This window comes from Macrotis lagotis, chromosome 2, assembly GCF_037893015.1.
Source record: "Macrotis lagotis isolate mMagLag1 chromosome 2, bilby.v1.9.chrom.fasta, whole genome shotgun sequence".
NCBI lineage: Eukaryota > Metazoa > Chordata > Mammalia > Peramelemorphia > Peramelidae > Macrotis > Macrotis lagotis.
Window position 1 is genome coordinate 236,961,379 of NC_133659.1, and position 22,175 is coordinate 236,983,553.

Here is a 22,175-nt window from a genome sequence, read left to right on the forward strand (position 1 = left end):
TCTATTGTTTATGAATCAATCTTGTCTGATCTCGTTCCATTGGTCTCTCTATTCTTCAACAATACCAGATGGTTTTGATGATTGCTCCTTTATAATATAGTTTGAGATCTGGATGTGCTATTTCTTTGCTAAAATTTTAATTATTTCAGCTTGTTTTTTAGTTGGTTTTCTAGGATTCACCAAGTATAAAAATCATATCATCTGCAAAGAGTGATAGTTTTTTTCATTGTCTATTTTAATTACTTCATTCCTTCTAATTCCTTTAATAAATTTTTAATGATATGGATAATTTCACTTACCCTTAGCAGTGTAGTTTCTAGGGATGTCATATATACAAATATCAATAAGATTGATATATACAGATGTATTATACAGACGATGAGACTGATGCATGCATTTCCACAGCCAACTCAGTTTTTGGGAGACTTCAAAAGAAAGTGTGGGATAGATGAAGTATTAGACTCAAGCTGAAGGTCTACAGAACCACTTTGTTAACCACAATGTGAAACCTGGACAGTAAACCAGGGCCATGCCAGAAAAAATGAATTACTTCCATTTGAATTTTCATAGAAAGATTCTGAAGATCACTGGGCAAAATAAAGTACTGGATACAGAGGTCCTTTCCCCACTGAGCTGCCAAGCATTCAAACTCTGTTGCAGAGAATATAACTCCAGTGGGCTGGCCATGGTGGCTAAGCACACATTTACATAAAAGACTGTTTTATGGAGAACTCCCTCCCTAGGCAAGTACTCACACAGAGGTCAGAAGAAGCAACAATAAGGATGCTTGCAAGGTCTCTCTGAAGACCTTTGGAATAGATTGAGATAAGGGAGAAATTGGCACAGCATGGTATACCTGCATTGAAAAGGGCAGTAATCCAAAAGAAAGGTGCCAGTTTACAGACACTCCACATTTGCATATAGACTGTTCCCTATGTGTCAGAACTTTCTGAGATCAGCCGTAGTCATACTGTACCTTGACCCCAACATAGTGATATCATTTTGGCTCTCTTTGGGAATAAAGGACAACTATCAACCAACTTTAGTTTCTAATTTTTTAAATTAAAATTTTTATTTACTTTTTATTTACATGTAAAGATAGTTTTCAACCTTCATTTTTTGTAAGACTTTGAGTTTCTTCCTCATTTCCTTTATTCCCTCCACTGTAAAAGCTCTTTCATGCCTTTTTTTAATGTGAGATAATTTTTCTATTCTATCCCTCTCTTTCCCCTTTCACCCATTAATTTAATTTTTTTGATATCATCCTGTCATAGTCAGTTCACATTTGTATCTTCTATCAATGTACTTTTCCATGATTTGGGTTTATTTTTGTTTTTGTGAGACAGTGGGGGTTAAATGACTTGCCCAAGGTCACACAGCTAATAACTATCAAGAGTCAGAGACTAGATTTTGAATTCAGATCCTCCCACCTCCAAGGCCAATACTCTATCTACTGTACCACCTAACTGCCCCAATCAATACACTTTTTCTTTTTTGTTTTTGCTTTTTGTTAAGGCAATGGGGTTTAAGTGACTTGTCCAAGTTCTCGTAACCAGGTAATTATTAAGTGTCGGAGGTTGGATTTGAACTCAGTTCCTCCAGACTCCAGGGCTGGTGTTTTATCCACTGCACCACCTAGCTGCCCCTTAATATACTTTTAATGGAGTTCTTCAGTGAGTTTTTGTACCTCTTTTTCCATTTGACCATTTTAGTTTTTTAAGGACTTTAGTATTTTTATGCCTCTTTCAACATTTGGTCTATTCTATTTTTTAGTATCTTACTCTCTGCAGTATTTGTGTGTGTGTGTGTGTGTGTGTGTGTGTGTGTGTGTGTGTGTCCCCTTTCCTATGCTGTTGACCCTTTTTTTCATCACTTTCATCCCCCCCATTTTCCCTCTGCTTCTCTTATTTGATTTAAAATCCTTTTTGAACCTTTCTAGGGTCTTTGGACCATTTTTTTTTTTTTGGCTTTGCAGGTACGTGCTTTGATCTCATTGTCTTCTTCTGAGTTTCTGTTTCGATCTTCCAGTCACCATAATAACTTTCTGTTTGGTCTTTTTTTTTTTTTTGATGTTTGCACAAATGACTTTTAACTTTATGTTAAAGGGGCCAGCTAGGTGGCACAGTGGATAGAGCACCAGCCTTGGAGTCAGGAGTACCTGGGTTCAAATCCTACCTCAGACACTTAATAATTACCTAGCTGTGTGGCCTTGGGCAAGCCACTTAACCCCATTGCCTTGAAAAATCTTAAAAAAAGAATAAACAAAAAAACTTTATGTTAAACTTGGCCTCTACTCTCTGGGTGGAAGGGGCACTGTCCCAAGTCTCAGGATTTTTGTGCTGTTGTATTCAGAGCTAGTTGTCAGCATTTACCTTTAAGTTTTCAAATCTTCCAAGATGGTATGATCTAAGGAAAGATCATTGTTCTGACCTGTGTTCTGGTCTCTGAGTGGCCACAAGCACTCTTCTCCACTGGAATTGTGACCAGGGTTTCTGATCTTCTTTGCTCTGGGTCTCAAATGCAGAATTGAGTACAGACAATGCAAAAGAGACCTGCACCCAGTGTCAGCAAAGGATCCCCTATAACTTCTTTCTGACCCTTTTACTGTGTAGGCTGAAAGCTCCAGAAGCTGTTGCTGCCAATCTAGTTGTCACCAAGAACTTGATTACATACCTACTGCTTGCAGCAGGTGTGGCTGCTCAGGGCCTCATTGTTAACTTGGTCCTGGACTGTTCCCATTTGCAGGGTCTTAAGTCGCCTTAAGGGTTGTCATTTTCTCTTGTTTTACATAAAGGAAATATATTTTGTTTATTCTGTCTATTGTATAGAGAAAATCTATCTATTCATAGATGCTTGAACTCTTTTGCTACATCTGGATGCCAGATTTTTCTGCTGATGATATTTTACCTCTTGAATTATCCACTTCTGGCTAAAGATCTCCTCTGAGATCTTTGGTGACTTCACCTTATTTTCCCCTGTTCTTTATCTTCTAACTCCTTTCCTTCTGATGGAAGTTTCTCTGGGAGAATCTCAGTGTCTCAGCCACTGTTCATGAGCATACGTCTCTGCCCCATTTGACTTTTGAAGAGATAGCACCAGCTCTAGCTGTATGCCATATAAGTTCTCCTAGACTTAGTGGATTGCTGCACAGTGCCGCATATTCTATATCTTTTCTTTTTAACTGTTTTGCTTAGTTCTTAGGCCTAATGGTTCATGGCGCTACTATTGCAGCCAGGGGTGATTTCTGTCATTTGGAGTTTAAATCGAAGAGAACTCAGAGGAAGGGGATTTGGATGTGTAGTTGAACTTTATTTCAAACTTGGACACCAATTAAATATAGTTAACATATATATTTTTACCTGCCTCTGTCCATCTCAATTGTGACTTCTATGTGGAGAGAATATATGTTTTATGCTTTTTTTTGAAAGTCTATTAGGTAATTTGATTTGTTGATTGACATAAAGCTCTGGTTAAGTTTCAGTCATCTGTGGAGTCTGGGAATATTTATTATAGGAGTCAGCTAACATACTGTTTAAGTATTAGTTGTGTGTGAATTTAACAGTGATGTTATTGGAATATTCAATGAAATGTTGGATGAAAATTGATATTAGTTTATTTTCTATCCCTAGTATAAAGAAGAATCAAGTTCATCATGAATCCCAGAGGAAATGGTTGAAAATTTCAGTTGTGGGATCATCTGGTCTACTTGTTAGTCTTTTATTATGGAGCTTTTTGAATGGTGATGATGGTGTCACTGAAGTTTTGGCTCATCATAATGAAATTCTACATAACAGGTTTATTGAAGTGACTTGTTCTGAGGATTATGACAGTCACAAAAGATTTGAAGGTACTGATTCCTTTAATAGATGCTATTTGTTTCTTCTCACAAATGGTACTCTGGTTTCAAGGGTGGTTATAAAATATTGGATCAACAAATTTCATTGTAGTGGGGCCAGGATTTATAGCCTTGAAAAGAATAAGAGGTTAGGGTCATAACCCTGATTTTGGTATTTATTGTAACATTTCAGTTCTATTCATCTTAGAAAATTTGCAGTTACAAACTTCACATAATTAATTTAGTATTTTAGATATATTTAGTTTATATAAATTTCTACTGTAATAGCAATAGTAATATTTTCAGCATAAAATATTTCTATCACCATTCTTCATGGATAAGCCAGTTAAAAAGATAGTTTACATTGTAACAATGGTAACCAGTAATGGTGAAAATTTTATGTTGATTTTATGTTTGAGAAGACTAAAGTATAGATTTTATATTATTCATTTCATATTTTGTGATATACCCTCTCTTCAATCTCTCATCATTTGGCTCCTCCTTGTTTATGTCTCCCCCATTCTTGAAAAACTCTCACTTGATTTAACTATATCCACTAGGCATTGTCCCATGTCTCTCCTCCTCCTTGACAACACTGACTTCATTTGGTGCTTCCTCTTCCTTTCTTCTCCATCTCTTCTAAACCTTCATCATTCAAATGAAATTGTCCTCTCCAAAATTTTTAGAGCACTCTCAATCGACAAATTTAATATTCTTTTCTCATTCTTGATCATTTTTTGACCTCTTTGCAACATTTTATTCTGGCGATCACTTTTTGTATACTCCTTCCTAGGTTTTTGTGACTGTTCTCTCCCTGACCTACCTGACATCTCATCCTAGTTTCCTTTGCCCAGTAGATATCTTCCAAATTCTGTCCTATTTCCCTTTCTATTTTCCTTCTAGGTGGTCTCATCTGTTGATCTCATTATTTTGAACTTTGACTTCTTCTCCATCGTGCTCCTTTCTTCCATTAGGGTACCACAATCATTAAAGCTTATATCCTTGTTGGTATCCCCAACTCCTCATGATCTTTCATCTCTCACATCTTTTCAGTTGCTCAGCCTTGTTATTTCTACTTTCTCAGCATCTCTCATATGTTTTCCCTTCTTGCCACACATATGTATGGTCACAAATGTATTTCAGACCTTCAACACTTCTCAACTGAATTAATACAATTGTCTTTTTTTTCTTTTTTTTCATATCGGTATTTAATTTTTTAAAATTTTATTTAATGAGCTTTATTCTCCCTCTTTCACCCTCCCAGTAGAATAAAAGAAAAAGTAAACCCTTATAACATATGTGTGTGTGTGTGTGTGTATTTATATATAGTCAAAGAAGACATTTTATTTGGGATCTTGTATAAAAATATATTTCTCGTTCTGTATCTTGAATCCAATAACTTTCTGTCAGGAGATTAGTAGCATTCTTTATCATCGTTTCTCAGTGGTCATGGTTGTTTACTGCATTGAGCAGATTTCTAAAGTTTTTCAAACTTGTTCAGTACTGAACAGATTGTCTAAACAGATTTCTTATTGTATAAATTGTTTTCATTTTACAATAGTTCATACAAGATTTCGTATATTTTACATTACATTTTACAATAGTTCATAAAAGATTTCTCAGAAATTCTTTGAGAATTGTCTTTTGTCATTTCTTATGGAATGGTGGTATTCCATTATAGTCATCTCTCATTGTTATAGCTAAGTGGCATGGTACATAGAGTACTAGACCTGGAATCAGGAGGAACTAAGTTCAAATCTGGTCATAGACCCTTGTAGCTGTGTGACCCTAGGCCTCTGTCTGGCCCAGTTCCCTCATCTTCAAGATGGAGATAGTAACCTGTGTCATATGTTTGTTGTAAAGATATTTAGAAAGTGCTTTGCAAAACTTAAAGCTTTATGTAAATGTTTCTCATTATTATTACTATTATTATTATTATTATTGCTAAAATAACTATGAAGTTCCCCTTTTTCTACTCATGTAGAGATGCTAGTATTGGCTTTGTTTCTTCTAGCTTAAACTATTGCAGTGACCTTCCATTTGATCTATTTGCCTTAAGTCTCTCTTCACTTAAAACTACCAAAGTGATTCTCCTAAAAGGTGTATTTCACTATGTCACAACTGCATATATTTCTCCTCTATAACATAAGACTAAAAATTTCCTCCAGAACCAAATATAAAAGTCTGCTAATATTTAAAGCCCTTTCTAGTTTTGTGACTTTCCTACCTTTCCAGCAGTTTTATAATTCTATATACTCTGTAATCTAGCTGCAGTGTCCTCTCATATGAAACCTGTGTCTCCAGACTGCACTTGTATTGACTTTTTCATGCCTAGAACTTTCTGCCCTCTCACCTCTGCCTCTTAATTTCCTTGGCTTCCTTCTAGACAAAGTTAAGAAGGCTGAGTCAAGATGGCAGAGAAAAGCCAGGGACTTTCCTAAGCACTCCCAGGTTCCCCTCCAAACAATATAAAAAAAAAAATCCTGGAACCAACAAAAAGACAGAATGAAACAGTTTTTCAGCACAAAACAACTTAGGTCAGCAGGAAAGGTCTCTCACAAGAGGGAGAGAGTAGAGCACAGTTGTGCAAGCAAATGCCCTGGCAATACAATATTAGGCTGCACCTTGGCAAGCTAATGACAGACCTTGGGGGCAACTAAATTGATAAAAGTGGCTTCCAGAGCTCTCAGTCCATAGATGATAAAGGGATCAGACTACTGGTCAGAAGGAGATTACAATCCCTTTGCTGGTACTAGGTGCCAATATATATATATAGATCTTGGTTGCGGTCTTGGGTTGTACATCTAGAGTGAGGAGGTACATTAGCACACAAGAACTTGCAACTTTAGGGGCACATGACCTTAATCATAGTTCCAGGTCAAAAAAAAAGGGCTTGTGGTCACTCACAGACCAGAGCACAGGTCAGGAGTACAGTGACCACATCTCTCCTTAGATCATACCACCTTGGAAGATCTGAAAACTTATAGATGCTCAGCACTAGTTCTAAATATCCTGAAGTACCCCCTCCACCCAGGAAGCAAACAACTTTAAAAATCTAGAAATCGGGGCGGCTAGGTGATACAGTGGATAGACTAAAAAAAAAAATCAAGAAATAGCTGAAAAATGAACAACCAAAATAAAAGAACTTGATCATATTATTATGGTTACAGGGAAGATTAAAATTTAATTTCAAAAGGAGACAACAAAGTCAAAACAATTACATGCAGAGCCTCAAAGAAAAATGTAAATTGATTTCAGGCCAAAGATGAATTCCTGGAAGAGTTCTAAATTTTAAAAATCAAATATGAGAATAGAGAAAAATTTGGGGAATAGAAATGAAGGTGATGCAAGAAAATCCTAAAAAAAGAATCAATGCTAAGCTGAGTATTAAAAATATTCAAATCAACTATGAAGGACCTGAGGGAAGATGCTATACATCACCAGAGAAAGAACTGATAAATAGAAGTATACATAGAATGGTTTTACATATATCTGTATTTGCATATCTATCAAATGATGGCCTCTAGTGCTAGAGTAGGGAAGGAGGGAGGGAGACAGCTAGGAACTTAAATGTAACAAAAAAATTTTAAAAGAGTGAATAACTTGATAAAGGAGGCATAAACAAATACTGTAGAAAATAATGCCCTTAAAAACAGAATAAACCAAATGGTAAAAGAGGCACAAAAATCCACATAAGAGAATTCCTTTAAAAGCAGAATTAGCCTTGTAGCGTATAATTAACCAAAATGGATTTTTTTTTTAGATTTTAAATTTTTTATTTTTTTATTTTTTTTAGATTTTTCAAGGCAATAGGGCTGAGTGGCTTGCCCAAGGCCACACGGCTAGGTAATTATCAAGTGTCTGAGGCCAGATTTGAACTCAGGTACTCCTGACTACAAGGCCAGTGCTCTTATCCACTGTGCCACCTAGCCGCCCCCTGCGCCACCTAGCTGCCCCTTTATTTTAGATTTTGCAAGGCAGTGGAGTTAAGTGGCTTGCCCAAGGCCACACAGCTAGGTAGTTATTAAGTGTCTGAGACCGGATTTGAACCCAGGTACTTCTGACTTCAGGGCCGGTGCTCTATACACTGCGCCACCTAGCTGCCCCCAAAACAGATTCTTGTATTGGCTGTATCCTCCAAAAAAGTCTTAATCTTAACAAGTTTCTTCATCATAGGTTCTTTGAAACCATGATTGATCATACAACTTATTAGAGTTCCTAAGTAATTTTATAAGTTATTCTGGTTTTAATCATTTCATTCTACATCATACATGTCTTTCCAGGTTTCTCTGAAGCCACCTCCTTCATCATTTCTTATATATTCTATCATATAGGTATTTTATATGTATATATATATATATATATACATATATACGTATCATATGTGTGATGTGTGTGTGTATATGTATGTGTATATGAAATTTGTCCAGCTATATCTCAACAGATGGACATCCCCCCTACATTGTGTGTGTGTGTGTGTGTGTGTGTGTGTGTGTGTGTATGAAATGGACATACCCTCAGTTTCCAATTCTTGGCCACTACAAGTGGAACTGTTACATTTTTGTATACGTGTACATTTGTGCACATGTTAAAATTAGAGGTTAAGAGTTTGAGTAGGACTAGTCATTTCCTTCACCTTCCCAGTCTCTTATTCCTGATTCCCATATCTCTTTTCCTACTTGGTTTCCCTATTGAGTGAAATATATTTCAGTACTCAACTCTGTATGAGTGTGAGAAATAGAGTATGAGACTCTGTGTGTGTGTGTATATCTGTCTGTCTGTTTGATTGTGTGTATTCAATCCTTTGACCAGTTGAGAAAGAGAGTAAAGGGAGAGAAAGTATATACTTTTATTTTATAATTCTGAGATAATCTTGTTTTTTCTTCCCCACTCCCTTCTCCAGGATATTTCTCTTCCCTTCCCTTCCCTTTTTATTATTCTTTTAAGATCATCAAGACACATTAGAATTACCTCCAGGATCTTTTTCTAAATAGACTCTCTTTTTGCCCCTTGATGATGCATAGGTCTCTGAGGGGATAAATATATCATTTCCTTCTGTTAACATGTAAATAACTTTTCTTTATTTGGTTCTTTTTTGATTGCCCACTCATATTACCTTTTTATGTTTCTCTTGACTCCCATATTTATACTTCAAAAATTTTGTGCAACATTAGTCTTTTGATCATGAATGCTTGAAAATGCTTTGTTTCATTAAAGAAACTTTTTTTCTTTTCAAATTTAGAATTTTACTCAGTTTTACTAAGTTATTTTTGGTTATAAACCTATATCCTTTGATTCCTGGACTATTGTATTTCAAACTTTTTGCTCCAGTAGTTTCTAAATCTTTTGTGATACTGATTATGGCTTCTTGGTACTTGAAATCATTCCAGCTGCTTGCAGTATTTTTTTCTTTAACCTAAAAACTCCAGATTTTAATTTTAATATTCCTAGGAATTTTCATTTTTGAGGTTTCTTTTAGGATTTTTATTGTTTCAATTTGTATGTTGTCCTTTAGTTCTAAGAGATCTGGGCAATTTTCTTTTGTGATTTCTTGAAATACGGTGTTTGTGTTTTATGGTTATTATTCATGGCTTTCAGGTAGTTCAGTGATTGTTGTTATCTCTCCTTGATCAGTTTCACTAGTCAGTTGTTTTTAACTATGATAGGCTTAACATATTCTATATTTTTAAACTTTTGACTTCTTTTGAATATTTCTTGTTGCCTCATGGAGTTATTAACTTCAGTTTGGACCATTCTGATTTTTAGGGAGTTGTTGTTATTCTCATTTCATTTCCAATTTATTCCTGTAGTGCTATCATTCATTTATAAAAACTTTTTATAACTCTTAAAAAAACAAATAAACTCAAAACTCACTTCAACATGCCTGAATGCAACCTGAGTTAGATTTAAATTCATTTGAGAAATATGTAACAAAATAAATAAAAATATAGTGAAACAGACATTACAACTGAAAAGTAAGGCAAAATACAACCTACCAAGTATCCTTATGTATGGATTATTGGTTCCTATTCCAATTCAAAATTTTAATTAATTATTATCTCAATTATATAGACAGTTTTCAACATTCATTTTTGTAAAGTTTTCTCCCTTCCACTCTTTCCTCCCCCAATCTTAGGTAGCAAGCTATCTGATATAGGTTACCCATGCAAAATCATGTTACACTAATTTCCATATTAGTCATACTGTGAAAGAAGGAACAAAAAGGAAAAACCACGAGAAAGAAAAAACAAAACAAATTTTAAAAAAATGAAAATAATATGCTTTAATCTTGCATTCAGACTTTATAGTCTTTTTCTATTCTTTTAGAATTGTCTTTGTTGTAGTGCTGAGGAGAGTTAAGTTTATCAAAGTTGATCATCACACAGTGTTGATATTTAGGTTGGGCAGTGTTTTTCTGGTTCTGTTCACTTCTCTCAGTGTCAATCAGTTCTGAGTTTTTCTGAAATCTTCCTGCTCATTGTTTCTTATAGAATAATAATATTCCATTTCATTCATATACCACCACTTGTTTGCCCATTCCCATGGGCAACTCTCCTATTCTTTGCCACCACAAAAAGAACTGCCATGTACATGTGGGTCTTTTACCCCTTTTTATTATCTCTTTGGGATACAGACCTAATAGTGTTATTGCTGGACCAAAGGATATGCAATCTCATAGCTCTTTGATTGGTTCCTGTTTCTAAAATTTTACACTACTGCTCTAAATAGTTTCCCTTTCTTTCAGCAGGATGTAATTTGTTTATCTCTGCTTTTATTTTGAATTTTTATGGTAGTTTGATATTGCGATTATAAATCTGATTTTTGCATAGAAATTTTGTTCTAGTCTTTCATTTTTAGTCTTTTACTTTTGCATGTGTTTTTGGTAAAGAAGAGATTTTTGCATTTTGCATTTCTATCCAAAATCTCTCTCTATTTTATTTGATTGTTTAATCTATGCACATTTAATGTTATGCAACTCAGGTCTCTTTCACACCTCCTTCAACAAAGACCTATAAAGAGCATCAGATGAAGTCATGATTGGGAAATTCAAGGAAAAATTATAGTGAGTCTTTTTTTTTTTCAGCCTGGGTTATAAAGATTTGGGTAGAGATTTGTGGTCATCTATCATAGAATCTAGCCAGGAAGGCTCTATGTAGAACCTTCCAATGCATGGATAAAACTGGGGTGTATGGTGTACATGCTTGCTGTCTAACTGGTTGACTGCTTTTGGATTAGACTGCTTTGGACACTGAGAGTTTGCCTATCCTTAGATCCTTGAAGAATATAGTACTCAGTATCCAGATTAAGCACAGTTATGTGGGACTGGCACTGTTAGTCACTGGGGATACAAATAATAAGAAGAAAGATTTCTTAAAAGGAAGCTCAAATATATTTATTGTTTCCACTGATGGGGTTTTTCTTATGTATGTTTTTGTAGGTTTTTCCTCCACCCCTTTTTTTTGGGGGGTGACTTTAACTAGAACCCTTAATTCCTTTAATATCCTTATTATCCACTTAATTTTATCTTTTTTTTTGCTGGTTAATGAATTAGTTTGTAATTCTTCTAGTCTCTTGATTCTCCTAAATTGTAACAGATTTTTTTTGATCAAAGAGGAGTTTTCTTTAACTTATTCATTTTCTGTAGATAAGCTTTTTTGTTTTTATGAAGTTTTATTTTTGTCAGCATGTAGAGAATAGAGAGATAACATGATCCCATCACTGCTAAAACAAAGAAGGTGGTAGGCAGTTTGGGCAATTTATTACTAGATGCTAACTTTTATCTGTTGCTGAGGCAGGCACTGCTATTATTGGGGCATCTTCCAATAGAAGCTTGACAGACTTCTTTCTGTTGATTTCCTAATCTTCTTCACTTTTATAATACCTCATCTTAAACTTAAAAATACCTGATGTAAACCAGAGGCAGTCACTACAGGATTACTCACTGATTTCTATTGTACTTAGCAAGACAAGTTTTTAAGGACCTTGGTAGCTGTCTCTTATATTTGAGTATTTTTCTTTCTAAGGCTATGATAGTTATCTTTTTGCTATGATTTAGAAGAAATATTTCCTAGAGATGGGGGAAGGGCTAAATGATTTTTGATTGTAATCACTTTTATAGAAGAATTTATATATTCTCTATAATGTGAAAATCCTTAAGTTCTGAAAAAGTACCATTTACATAGCAAATATCTACTAAATATTATTATTATTGTAATTAATACATAATATATATCCAGAATTTGTTGGTTCATTCAATCAGAGAACTATGAGATGCTTTGAAAATGTTTTAATTACTATATCTATTTTTCTTTTCTTTTCTTCTCCAGGGTGTACACCTAGAAAATGTGGCAGAGGCATAACAGACATAGTAATCACCAGAGAGGAAGCTGAACAGCTACGGCGGTAATTATATTTGTACACTGAACATGTTCTATCTGATCCTGGGACAGAGAAGCCATGGGTTCAGTTTGAATAACTTATCATATTTTGAACATAAAACTATTCCTGAAAAGCACTGATAACCACTGATACTGGGACTATTGTCCCACCTCTACTTTCTTTTTTTTAATGGTTAAATAGTATCTTCTCTTAAAAACAAACATTATACGGAAAAATAATTGTGCAAATAATGTTTTTTTTACATTAATAAAATATTCTTGTTTAAGAGTAAACAAAATACCCCTCCCCCCATAAATATAGACTTGCTTGAGCGATAAAGTAAAGGGGAGAGAAAAAAAATTGTAATTAAAAAAAATAATAGTAATAATTGTAGGTATGGCTAGGTCGTGCAATGGACGGAGCACCAGCCCTGGAGCCATGAGCACCCAAGCCCACATTTGGTCCCATACACCCAACAATCACCCAGCCACGTGACATGCAAGGCACCTGAACCCCACTACCCTACAAAAACCAAAAAGAAAAAGAAAAAAAAAAAGACTCCAAAATAAAATAAAATAAAATAGTAATAATAGTAGGGGTGGCTGGGTGGTGGACAGAGCATTGGCCCTTGAGCCAGGAGCACCCAGGTCCAAATCTGACAAATCAGACACCCAACGATCACCCTGCTATGCGGCCCCAGGCAGGCCACCCAGCCCCATTTGCCCTGCATCTCCCCCAAAATAATAATAAAAAATGTGCTTGGGTCTCTGTTCCAACACCAATAACTCTGTCGCGGGTGGATCACATTCTTTATGATAAGTCCTTTGTAAAAGTTACTTCCATTTTTCCACCATTGCCATTGCTGATTGCAACTCCCTCCTTTCATATTTCTCCACTACCATGTACTATATTTTCTCTCTCCTTTCACTCTGAAGCTGCTGTAGGGTAGCTAAGTGGTGCAGCAGACAGATCCCCAGCTTTGGGGCCAAGAGGCCCTGAGCCCCCCATACCACCCCTTAGGCCCAGCATCCACCTGGCCCTATGGTCCCAGACAGGCCATCCAATCCCAGCCCCTTGTGAGAAGTAAAAAAGAAAATGTGTTATATCTGACCACTCTCCCCCCATGGTCCACCCTCTCTTCCATTACTCACATCCCCCCCTTCCCCCTGTCCCTCCCCTCTCCTTCTTACTCCAGATGCCTATACCCCATCGAGTATATATATGTTGTTTCTTCTCCTAACCAGCTCTGATGAGAGTGAAGATTCCCTTATTCCCCCTTGCCTTCCTCCCTTCCATATCATTGCAATAGCTCATTGTAATAAAGAAAAATCTTATTATATGAAATATCTTGGCCTATTCCCCCCTCTCCTTTTTCTTTCTCCCATTACATTTCCCTTTTTTCTTTTGACTCCATTTTTACACCATATTTTATCTTCAAATTCAGCTTTCTCCTGTGCTTCAACTATAAAAGCTCCCTCTACTTGCTCTATTAACTGAGAAGGTTCCTATGAGTATTATCAGTGTCATTTTTCTTTTTTTTCTTTGTAGTTTTTTAAATTTATTTTGTTATTTAATATTTATTCTCATTTTGTACAATCAATGTTATTTTTACATTAGTAAAATATTCTTGTTTAAGAATAAATGAGGTACCCCCTCCCCCCATAAATATAGACTTGCTGCAGCGATAAAGTAAAGGGGAGAGAAAAAAAATTAAAATTAAAAAAATTATAGTAATAATTGTAGGTACGGCCAGGTGGCGCAATGGATGGAGCACCAGCCCTGGAGCCACGAGCACCCGAGCCCACATCCGGCCCCATACACCCAACAATCACCCAGCCGTGTGATATGCAAGCCACCCGAACCCCACTGCCCTGCAGAAACCAAAAGAAAAGAAAAAAAAGACCCAAAATAAAATAAAATAGTAATAATAGTAGGGGTGGCTGGGTGGTGGACAGAGCATTGGCCCTTGAGCCAGAAGCACCTGGGTCCCAATCCGGCCTTAGACACACAAGGATCACCCTGCTATGTGGCCCCAGGCAGGCCACCCAGCCCCATTTGCCCTGCACCCCCCCCAAAATATAATAATAATATTAAAAAATGTGCTTCAGTCTTTGTTCTAACACCAACTCTGTCGTGCGTGGATCACATTCTTTATGATTAGTCCATGGCAAAAGTTACTTCCATATTTTTCCAATGTTGCCATTGCTGATCGCAACTCCCTCCTTTGGTATTTCTCCACTACCATGTACTATATTTTCTCTCTCCTTTCACTCTGACTCTGCTGTAGGGTAGCTGAGTAGCGCAGCAGACAGATCCCTGGCCCTGGGGCCAAGAAGCCCCGAGTCCCCATACCACCCCTTAGGCCCAGAATACACCTGGCCCCATGGTCCTGGACAGGCCATCCAATCCCAGCCCCTTGCAATAAAAATGTTTTATATCTGACCACTCTCCCCCAATGGTCCATCCTCTCCTCCATCACTCGCATCCCCTCCTTCCCCCTGTCGCCCCCTCTCCTTATTCCGAATGCCTATACCCCATTGAGTATATATGCTGTTTCCTCTCCTAGCCACCTCTGATGAGAGCGAAGTTTCCCTCATTCCCCCTTGCCTTCCCCCCTTCCATAGCATTGCAATAGCTCATTATAATAAAAAAAATTCTTATTATATGAAATATCTTGGCCTATTCCCCCTCTCCTTTTTCTTTCTCCCATTAGATTTCCCTTTTATTCTATTAACTCCATTTTTACACCATATTTTATCTTCGAATTCAGCTTTCTCCTGTGCTTCAACTATAAAAGCTCCCTCTACCTGCTCTATTAACTGAGAAAGTTCATATTAGTATTATCAGTGTCATTTTTGTATACAGGAATACATGCAGTTCATCATCATTAAGTCCCTCATATTTTCCCCTTCTCCAATCTCTATGCTTCACCTGAGTCCTGTATCTGAAGATCAAACCTTCTGTTCAGCTCTGGCCATTCCAACAGGAACATTTGAAATTCCCCTAGTTCATTGAAAGTCCATCTTTTTCCCTGGAAGAGGACATTCAGCCTTGCTGGGTAGTTGATTCTCGGCTGCATTCTAAGCTCTTTTGCCTCTGGCATATTATATTCCAAGCCCTACGAGCTTCCAATGTAGTTGCTGCTAAATCCTGTGTGATCCTGACTGCAGCTCCACGATATTTGAACTGTGTGTCCTTCTGGATGCTTGTAATATTTTCTCTTTGACTTGGGAGTTCTGGAACTTGGCTATAATATTCCTAGGGGTTGATTTTTTGGGATCTCTTTTTTGAGGGGATCCATGGATTCTCTCCATTTCTATTTTGCCCTCTGCTTCTAGAATATCAGGGCAATTTTCCTGTAGAGTGATTCTTTGAAAATGATGTCAAGGCTCTTTTCCTGATCATGACTTTCAGGTATTCCAATAATTTTTAAATTATCTTTCCTAAATCTGTTTTCCATATCAGTTGTTTTTTTCAATGAGATATTTCACATTTTCTTCTAATTTTTCAGTTTTTTGGTTTTGAAGTATTGATTTCTGATTTCTGGTAAATTCATCAATCTCCCTGAATTCTGTTCTTTGTCTGAAGGATTTGTTCTCCTCAGAGATTTTTCTTATCTCTTTTTCCATCTGGCCAATTTTGCTTTTTAAAGCATTCTTCTCCTCCATAACTTTTTGAACTGATTTATCCATTTGACCTAAGCTGGTTTTTAGCATGCTATTTTCTTCAGCATTTTTTTGGATTTCCTTGACTAAGCTGCTGACTTCATTTTCATGTTTTTCCTGCATCTCTCTCATTTCTTTTCCCAGTTTTTCTTCTAACTCCCTCATTTGATTTTCAAAGTCTTTTTTGAGCTCTGTCATAGCCTGAGCCCACTTTCTCTTTTTCTTGGAGTCTTTAGATGTAGGAGCTTGTGCTTCCTCATCTTCAGATTGAATATTTTGATCCTTCTTGTGCTCACAGGCAAAATATTTCTCAATGGTGTTCCTCTTGTTTTTCTGCTTGCTCATTTTCCCAGCCTTAGCCTGTTTTGGGGGTGCTTCCTGAGCTTTTGGGACACTTCCACAGGGAGCTCAGTGTGTGAGGCTCTGTCCTCCCTCCTAGTCTGTGAATGACTATATGCTCCCCCCTCTGCCACGGGGCTGAGGTCGGGGGGCCCTGCTGTTCTATGGGGGGCCTAGACTGTGATCAGGATCTGAATGTGGTCAGAGCCCCAGAGTCCTGTTCCAGGGGCAGAGGACAGAGCTCAGCGGTCTCTCTCTCTTCACTCCCCTCTCTAGGTTCAATGGGCTCATGCCCTGAAGGCTTCTGCTTACCAGCTCTGTCTGCTTCTGTTCCTGGATCCTGGGCTGTGTGCCCTGAGGGCTGGGCTTCATGTGCTTTGGGGGGGGGCGTTGTAGCTCAGGAAACTCCCCCGCTGCTGTGAGCTACAGCTCCCAGTTCCCTAGGGCTGCCTCTGGGAGGCTGAAGTGCTTTCGCTCTGGCGGGCCACCCCTCTGACTGGCCGCCCCTCGAACCCCGGGGAGCAGAGCCTTTCTGCTCTTTTCCACGTTACCTTGAGTAGGAGAACTGCCTCACTGGGTCCCTCTGGGTTCTATCTCTAGAAAATTTAGTTAGAGTCCTTAGTTTATAAGTTTTATGAGAGCGCCAAGACATGGTCCGTTCTTGTTGCTGTCTTGGCTCCCTCACCTCTGCTTTCTACCAGTTTCTATAAATCTTTTTTTTTTTTTTAAAGTTCCCTTAAGCTTCTTGTTTTGTGTCTTTTCTGAATCGGGGCAAATTTTTCATATTTCAGAAGATGAAAGAACATTGTTCAAGTTTAACATTGTTCTTTGTAGAGTGCTTTATTACTAAAATATTTTAATTTTTAAAATTTTAGTTCTTTTTAGTTGATAATCTTCCCCCCCTACCCCAACTCCTTCAAGAGGAGAAAGAGAAAGAAAGAAAGTAAGAAAAACAAAACTCTTGAAGCAAAACAAATTCCCATATTGGCCATATCCAAAAACTACGTTTCTCAATCCACACACTTCTTTGTCAGAAGGTAGGTGACTGAATTATTGTTGCAGTCTGTGTCAGGAGATCAAGACTATTTGCTCCCATGCTCCAGATGAGTTATTGTTGGAGTCTCAAAAGTCATCTTACTTTCTGAGGTTTTAGATATTCTTATAGGAGATAACTCATTTTCTTTTCTTACATTGGACATAGAATCCAAGTCATTAGCCAAGCTCTTTGATCATTAGCCTCAAGTGGCAACTGACAATAGGGTTTGTATAATGTTTATCTGGAAAAATTGAACCTGATGTCTCCTTGTTGATTTTTTTTCAAATACCATCATTAAAATAATTTTTCTTTCCGCTAAAGATTTTTGTCAGTATAAGTAGATTCTGACTTACATGTGTTCCTAGATGGGTAGGATAACCACCTAGAATTCACTTATGGCCACAGAAAGCTTTCCTTCTCTAAAGGCACTGCTTAAAATTTCTTCTTTCATTAACTGATGCCGGATACTGTCCTTCCCATACTTTGTAGGCACTATTGCTGTATTTATCAGTTCCTTAGAATTTATGTAAAGCAACATTCTGGTGGTAGAATTGTTGGTAGGAAGGTGGGGAGGAAGGGAGGATTCAGTAAACTCCTAAGGCTTCTACTTTCTATCATATCTTTCCTTTTCCCCCGCTCCATTTGTCCCAATACTTCTTTTGTGGACTGCATCACTAACTTACATTCTCTTATTCCCTGAAGACTTTGGGTAGCTGACCAATACCTACTTCTGGTTTAGGGCACCTCTGCTTGTCTCCGTCTTCCCAGTACCATGTCCCTTTGTCTTTGGTCTCAGTCACGAAGGAGGAAAGCTGGGGTCCCCTGCGTGCCCCTGGCAGAACACAGATTCAGGCAGAACACAGATTCAGACACAACCATTAATTAGTACCCGCCAGCTCCCCAGGGTTCTTAGGTGAAGGGATAGATTCAGGCTTGGCTTAGTTCTTTCTGAGCACCCTTCAAGATTGTGATCCTTTCTTTTTCATATATTACCTACTATTATCCTAATGGCTTCTCCTGTTTTTCTCCCTATCTTTCTCCCTATCTTTGTAATTGTCACTGGCTCTTTGAAGAGGACCTCGCTTAAAAAGGCCAAGGTCTCCTACTGCAGAGGGGGCCATCTCCAGTCATTCTATACCTTGCCACTGGACCAAGAGGGCTTCAGAGGAGAAAATGAGACTGGTGACTTTGCACAGCTTCTCTCACTTAAATCCAGTTTATTTGCACTTTCTTGATGCCACTGGCCCTTTTTGAGAATGAAGGTCAAACAATGAATGAATTGGCACTTTAGAGAAAAATTCCTTTATCCCCTCCTCATATTTTTTTGCCCTTATCTTCCTCGGTCTCCATCTAAGCCTGTAATCTTTCTTCAGCGAATAGGATCTAATTTTACAGTACTTTATATATTGGGTTAAGATATGAGCTAAATAGTTTTTGGGGGGAATAGCCTGAGAACTTTTTTGGTATTTAAATCCCTTCATAATCTGACTCTAGTCTAACTTTTCAGACACATCCCACATTATTCCTGTCATAAAATCTCCATTGCAGACAGACTGGTTGTCCTGCTATTCTTCATACACAACAAACAGTATGTCTCTTGTCCCCTGTACCTTGAATACACTATTTCCACCCAAGTACCTCTTAGGATCCTTGGGTTCATTCAAAACTCACCTCGAGTGACTTCTCCTACAGATGACCTTTGCTGATTTCTCACTTCTCCTGACATGAAAATAACCTTGTATTTTCTTTGGTATATATTTTGATGTTAAATAATCATGTTGTCTCCCTGATAGCTCTTTTAGAGCAAAAATTGCTTCATTTTTGTCTTTGTATTCTTGGTATTTAGCTATTATGTAGTTGATCAGACCCGATTTGAGGCTAGTACCTCAAATTCAAAATTATTTTGAAATGAAGTACTCTTGTAATATTTATTAGTTAATAAAAGGAGGTTTTCTTAGTTGTAGAATGGGGTTTTTATGTAACAACCAAGAATTTAAGTCAGTGACCTGAGCCTTTAATGTCTTGAGTCATTCAAGTCTTAAGGAAAATTCTAGTGCCTTTTGAGGAAAAACTAACCTAATCTGTTTATGGCCTTAGGAAAACATAAACTTGCATAAATATTATGGATTTCTGGTAGATATTTCTCCTACTAGACTTTTAATAAAATGCATATTGATTGGAGTCTAAAAAATATACGAAATATATAATTTGTTTCCCGGCCCAGATTTGCGAGCACCTGATAGATCTTGTTTTACATTGGGATAAACTGTGGCTTTCACTTAATTACCTTGAAGTGACAGATATGGAACTTAAGTTGAAAAAGATGATAATAATACCACTGTTTCTATTTGTATATCATTTGTCAGTTTTCAGAATGCTTTCATATTTATTATTTCATTTGATTCTTATTATTAACAGTCATGTGAAGTAGTCTGGTCAGTAATACTATTCCCATTCTATAGCCAAGACTTTTAGAGTTATTTTTTCAAAGTCACAAAGCTAGAAAATAGAAAAATTGGGACTTGAATCCAAGACTTTTCCGGGTTCATTTCTCCTAATTTAATACCTTGTTTCTCTAATTAAAGGTTTATTTCAATATAGTCTGTGTCATTATAAAGTAAAAATCTGTTACTTTCAAGTTGCTCACTTAGATATTTTATTTTTATATGTATTGGTGTGAAAAATTTTTAAAATATTCTCTCATCTTAAATTCCTTCTCTACAGTATAGCTGAAAAGGGATTGTCACTAGGAGGATCTGAAGGAGGGGTGAGTTGTGTTCTATTTTTTTTTTTTACTTTTTTAAAAGTTTGAAAAGAATTTTTAAACATTTCTTTGGAGAAAATGAAAAGCTGCCAATATTTTTTTTTTCTTTCAGGTGAGATCTACATAGAAATGTTTTGTTTTTTCACCTAGCCCTTGCCACTTTTTTACCACATAAATCTTTGGTAACTAATAGAATAATTGCTCAAGAGAGAAAGAATCACAAGTGAAAAAAAGATTTTATGTTCTAGTACAGAAGTAGAGGGGCAGCTTGGAAGTATAGTGGGTAGAGTGCTGGGCCTGAAGTCAGGAAGACTCATCTTCCTAAATTTAAATCCAGCCTCAGATACTTACTTACTAGCTTTGTGACCCTGAGCAAGTCACTTAACCTTGTTTGTCTCACTTTCCTCATCTTTAAAATGAGCAGGAGAAGGCAAGGGCAAACCATTCCAGTATCTTCACCTAGAAAACCCCAGGATGGGGTTTGTACATGACTAAAAAATGACTAAACAGCAACACAAATTCATGTTGATAAAATAGAATTTAAATTTTTGAAGTTTCATATAAACTTTAACAGTAGTAAAATTCTAGATGATTTTGTTTTTGAACTCTGGTTCCTTCTGACTCTAGGAATGGTGCTCTATCCACTGCACCATCTAGCTACCCCCTAGATGATTATTCTTAAACCAAAACACAGCACATTGAGATTAGATAGCTCTCTGGTTAATATTTTGTATCATTCTGAGAGATAGCACCATCTGTTTTAAGGTTGCAGTAGGTAGCAGGGATAAATTGAGCAGTTGATATAATGTTTAATCCAGAGCCTCCTGATCTTTTTCACACCATTGTCTCAATTTTGAGATGATGAAGGCATCAAGGAAGCAGTGTAATAGTGGAAAGAGACTGGTTTAGAGTCAGAGAATAAGAGTACATATCCTGACTCACCATTTATTACTCGTGAATTTGTACTAGTTTGCTTAACCTCTCTGAGCCTCAGATTCTTCATTTTTAAAATAAACTAGAACATTTAAAATGAGCCAGAACATTTCTCGGATTTCTGATATCTGTCTCTTAATTGATGATCCTTCTATAATGAATTCCTAGCACATCTGTCATCATATATTCAAATATAAATGAAGAGGTCCTAGCTTATGGTGAGACACAATACATTTTTAGTTGTTCAATTTTAAGAGGATTGTTGCAAGAAGAAATCCTGAGTGCATGATCAATGCATTCTGAATATGTATCATCATTGCTTTCATCCGTCTATCACTGGAAATTCTGAAATGAGTAGATAACAACCACTATATATTTGCCTTTTATATGCTGATTTAACATTTTAATGAGCATCTTTTGAAGAAAAACCTTATATATTAGATTGTGTACGTCTTATTATCCTTATTTTTATGGGTTAGAAAAATTATATTCAGAACAAGTAAACATCAGTTGCCAAGCATTTGGATATGCCATCCTTCATTGCTATTAAGAGATAGAACCCGGACTAAATTCTCCTGACTTCAAGTCCAGTATTTTTTCCCAGTGCATCACACCATCAAATAAGCAGAGCATCAAAAAGTGGAAACACCTATATGGACAGGTTTACTAAAATCTAATACTTTGGGAATATTTACTACTTTGGATTATTCCCTGTCATCATCTCTATTAATGAAGATTTATATGCATTTTTTGTTTGGTTAATTTTTTTAGGGATTCTATTCTAAACTTAGTAAACACCAAATTAATTGAGCATTTCCATACATTTATGGAACAGAAAAAGAGGATTTTATTGAAACTTTAAATTATATGGTACAGCTTTCTTTTTAAGTCTACAATAAATTCTGCATTTACTTTTTAATTTTTTGATTTTTGCATGGCAATGGGGTTAAGTGACTTGCTCATAGTCACACAACTAGGTAATTATTATGTGTCTGAGGCCCTATTTGAACTCAGGTCTTCCTGACTCCAGAGCCAGTGCTCTATCCACTGTGCCACCTAGCTGGCCCCTGAATTTACTTTTAAGAGCTGTCCTGATTAGGCTCTTTTTGGATATCCTTCTGTTCTCTTTTGTGTATTTAAAAAACCCCTTTAATGACTCTCTTTTCTTATTCTCTCCTCTCCTTATTTTTCTCTTTCTTCCTCCTAGTTATTTCTCCCCTTAAA

The 22,175-nt window shown here is 36.8% G+C and overlaps 1 protein-coding gene across 1 annotated transcript in view; it reads left to right on the plus strand.

The window, feature by feature from the left end:
- The window catches only part of OGFOD3 (2-oxoglutarate and iron dependent oxygenase domain containing 3), an 83,772-nt gene that overhangs the window by 1,856 nt on the left and 59,741 nt on the right, over positions 1-22,175 (plus strand). The window contains exons 2-4 of the mRNA XM_074225214.1: positions 3,630-3,847; positions 12,163-12,238; positions 19,979-20,021. Coding sequence (XP_074081315.1) covers positions 3,630-3,847; positions 12,163-12,238; positions 19,979-20,021 — 337 coding nt within the window. The remainder of the gene's footprint in view (positions 1-3,629; positions 3,848-12,162; positions 12,239-19,978; positions 20,022-22,175) is intronic.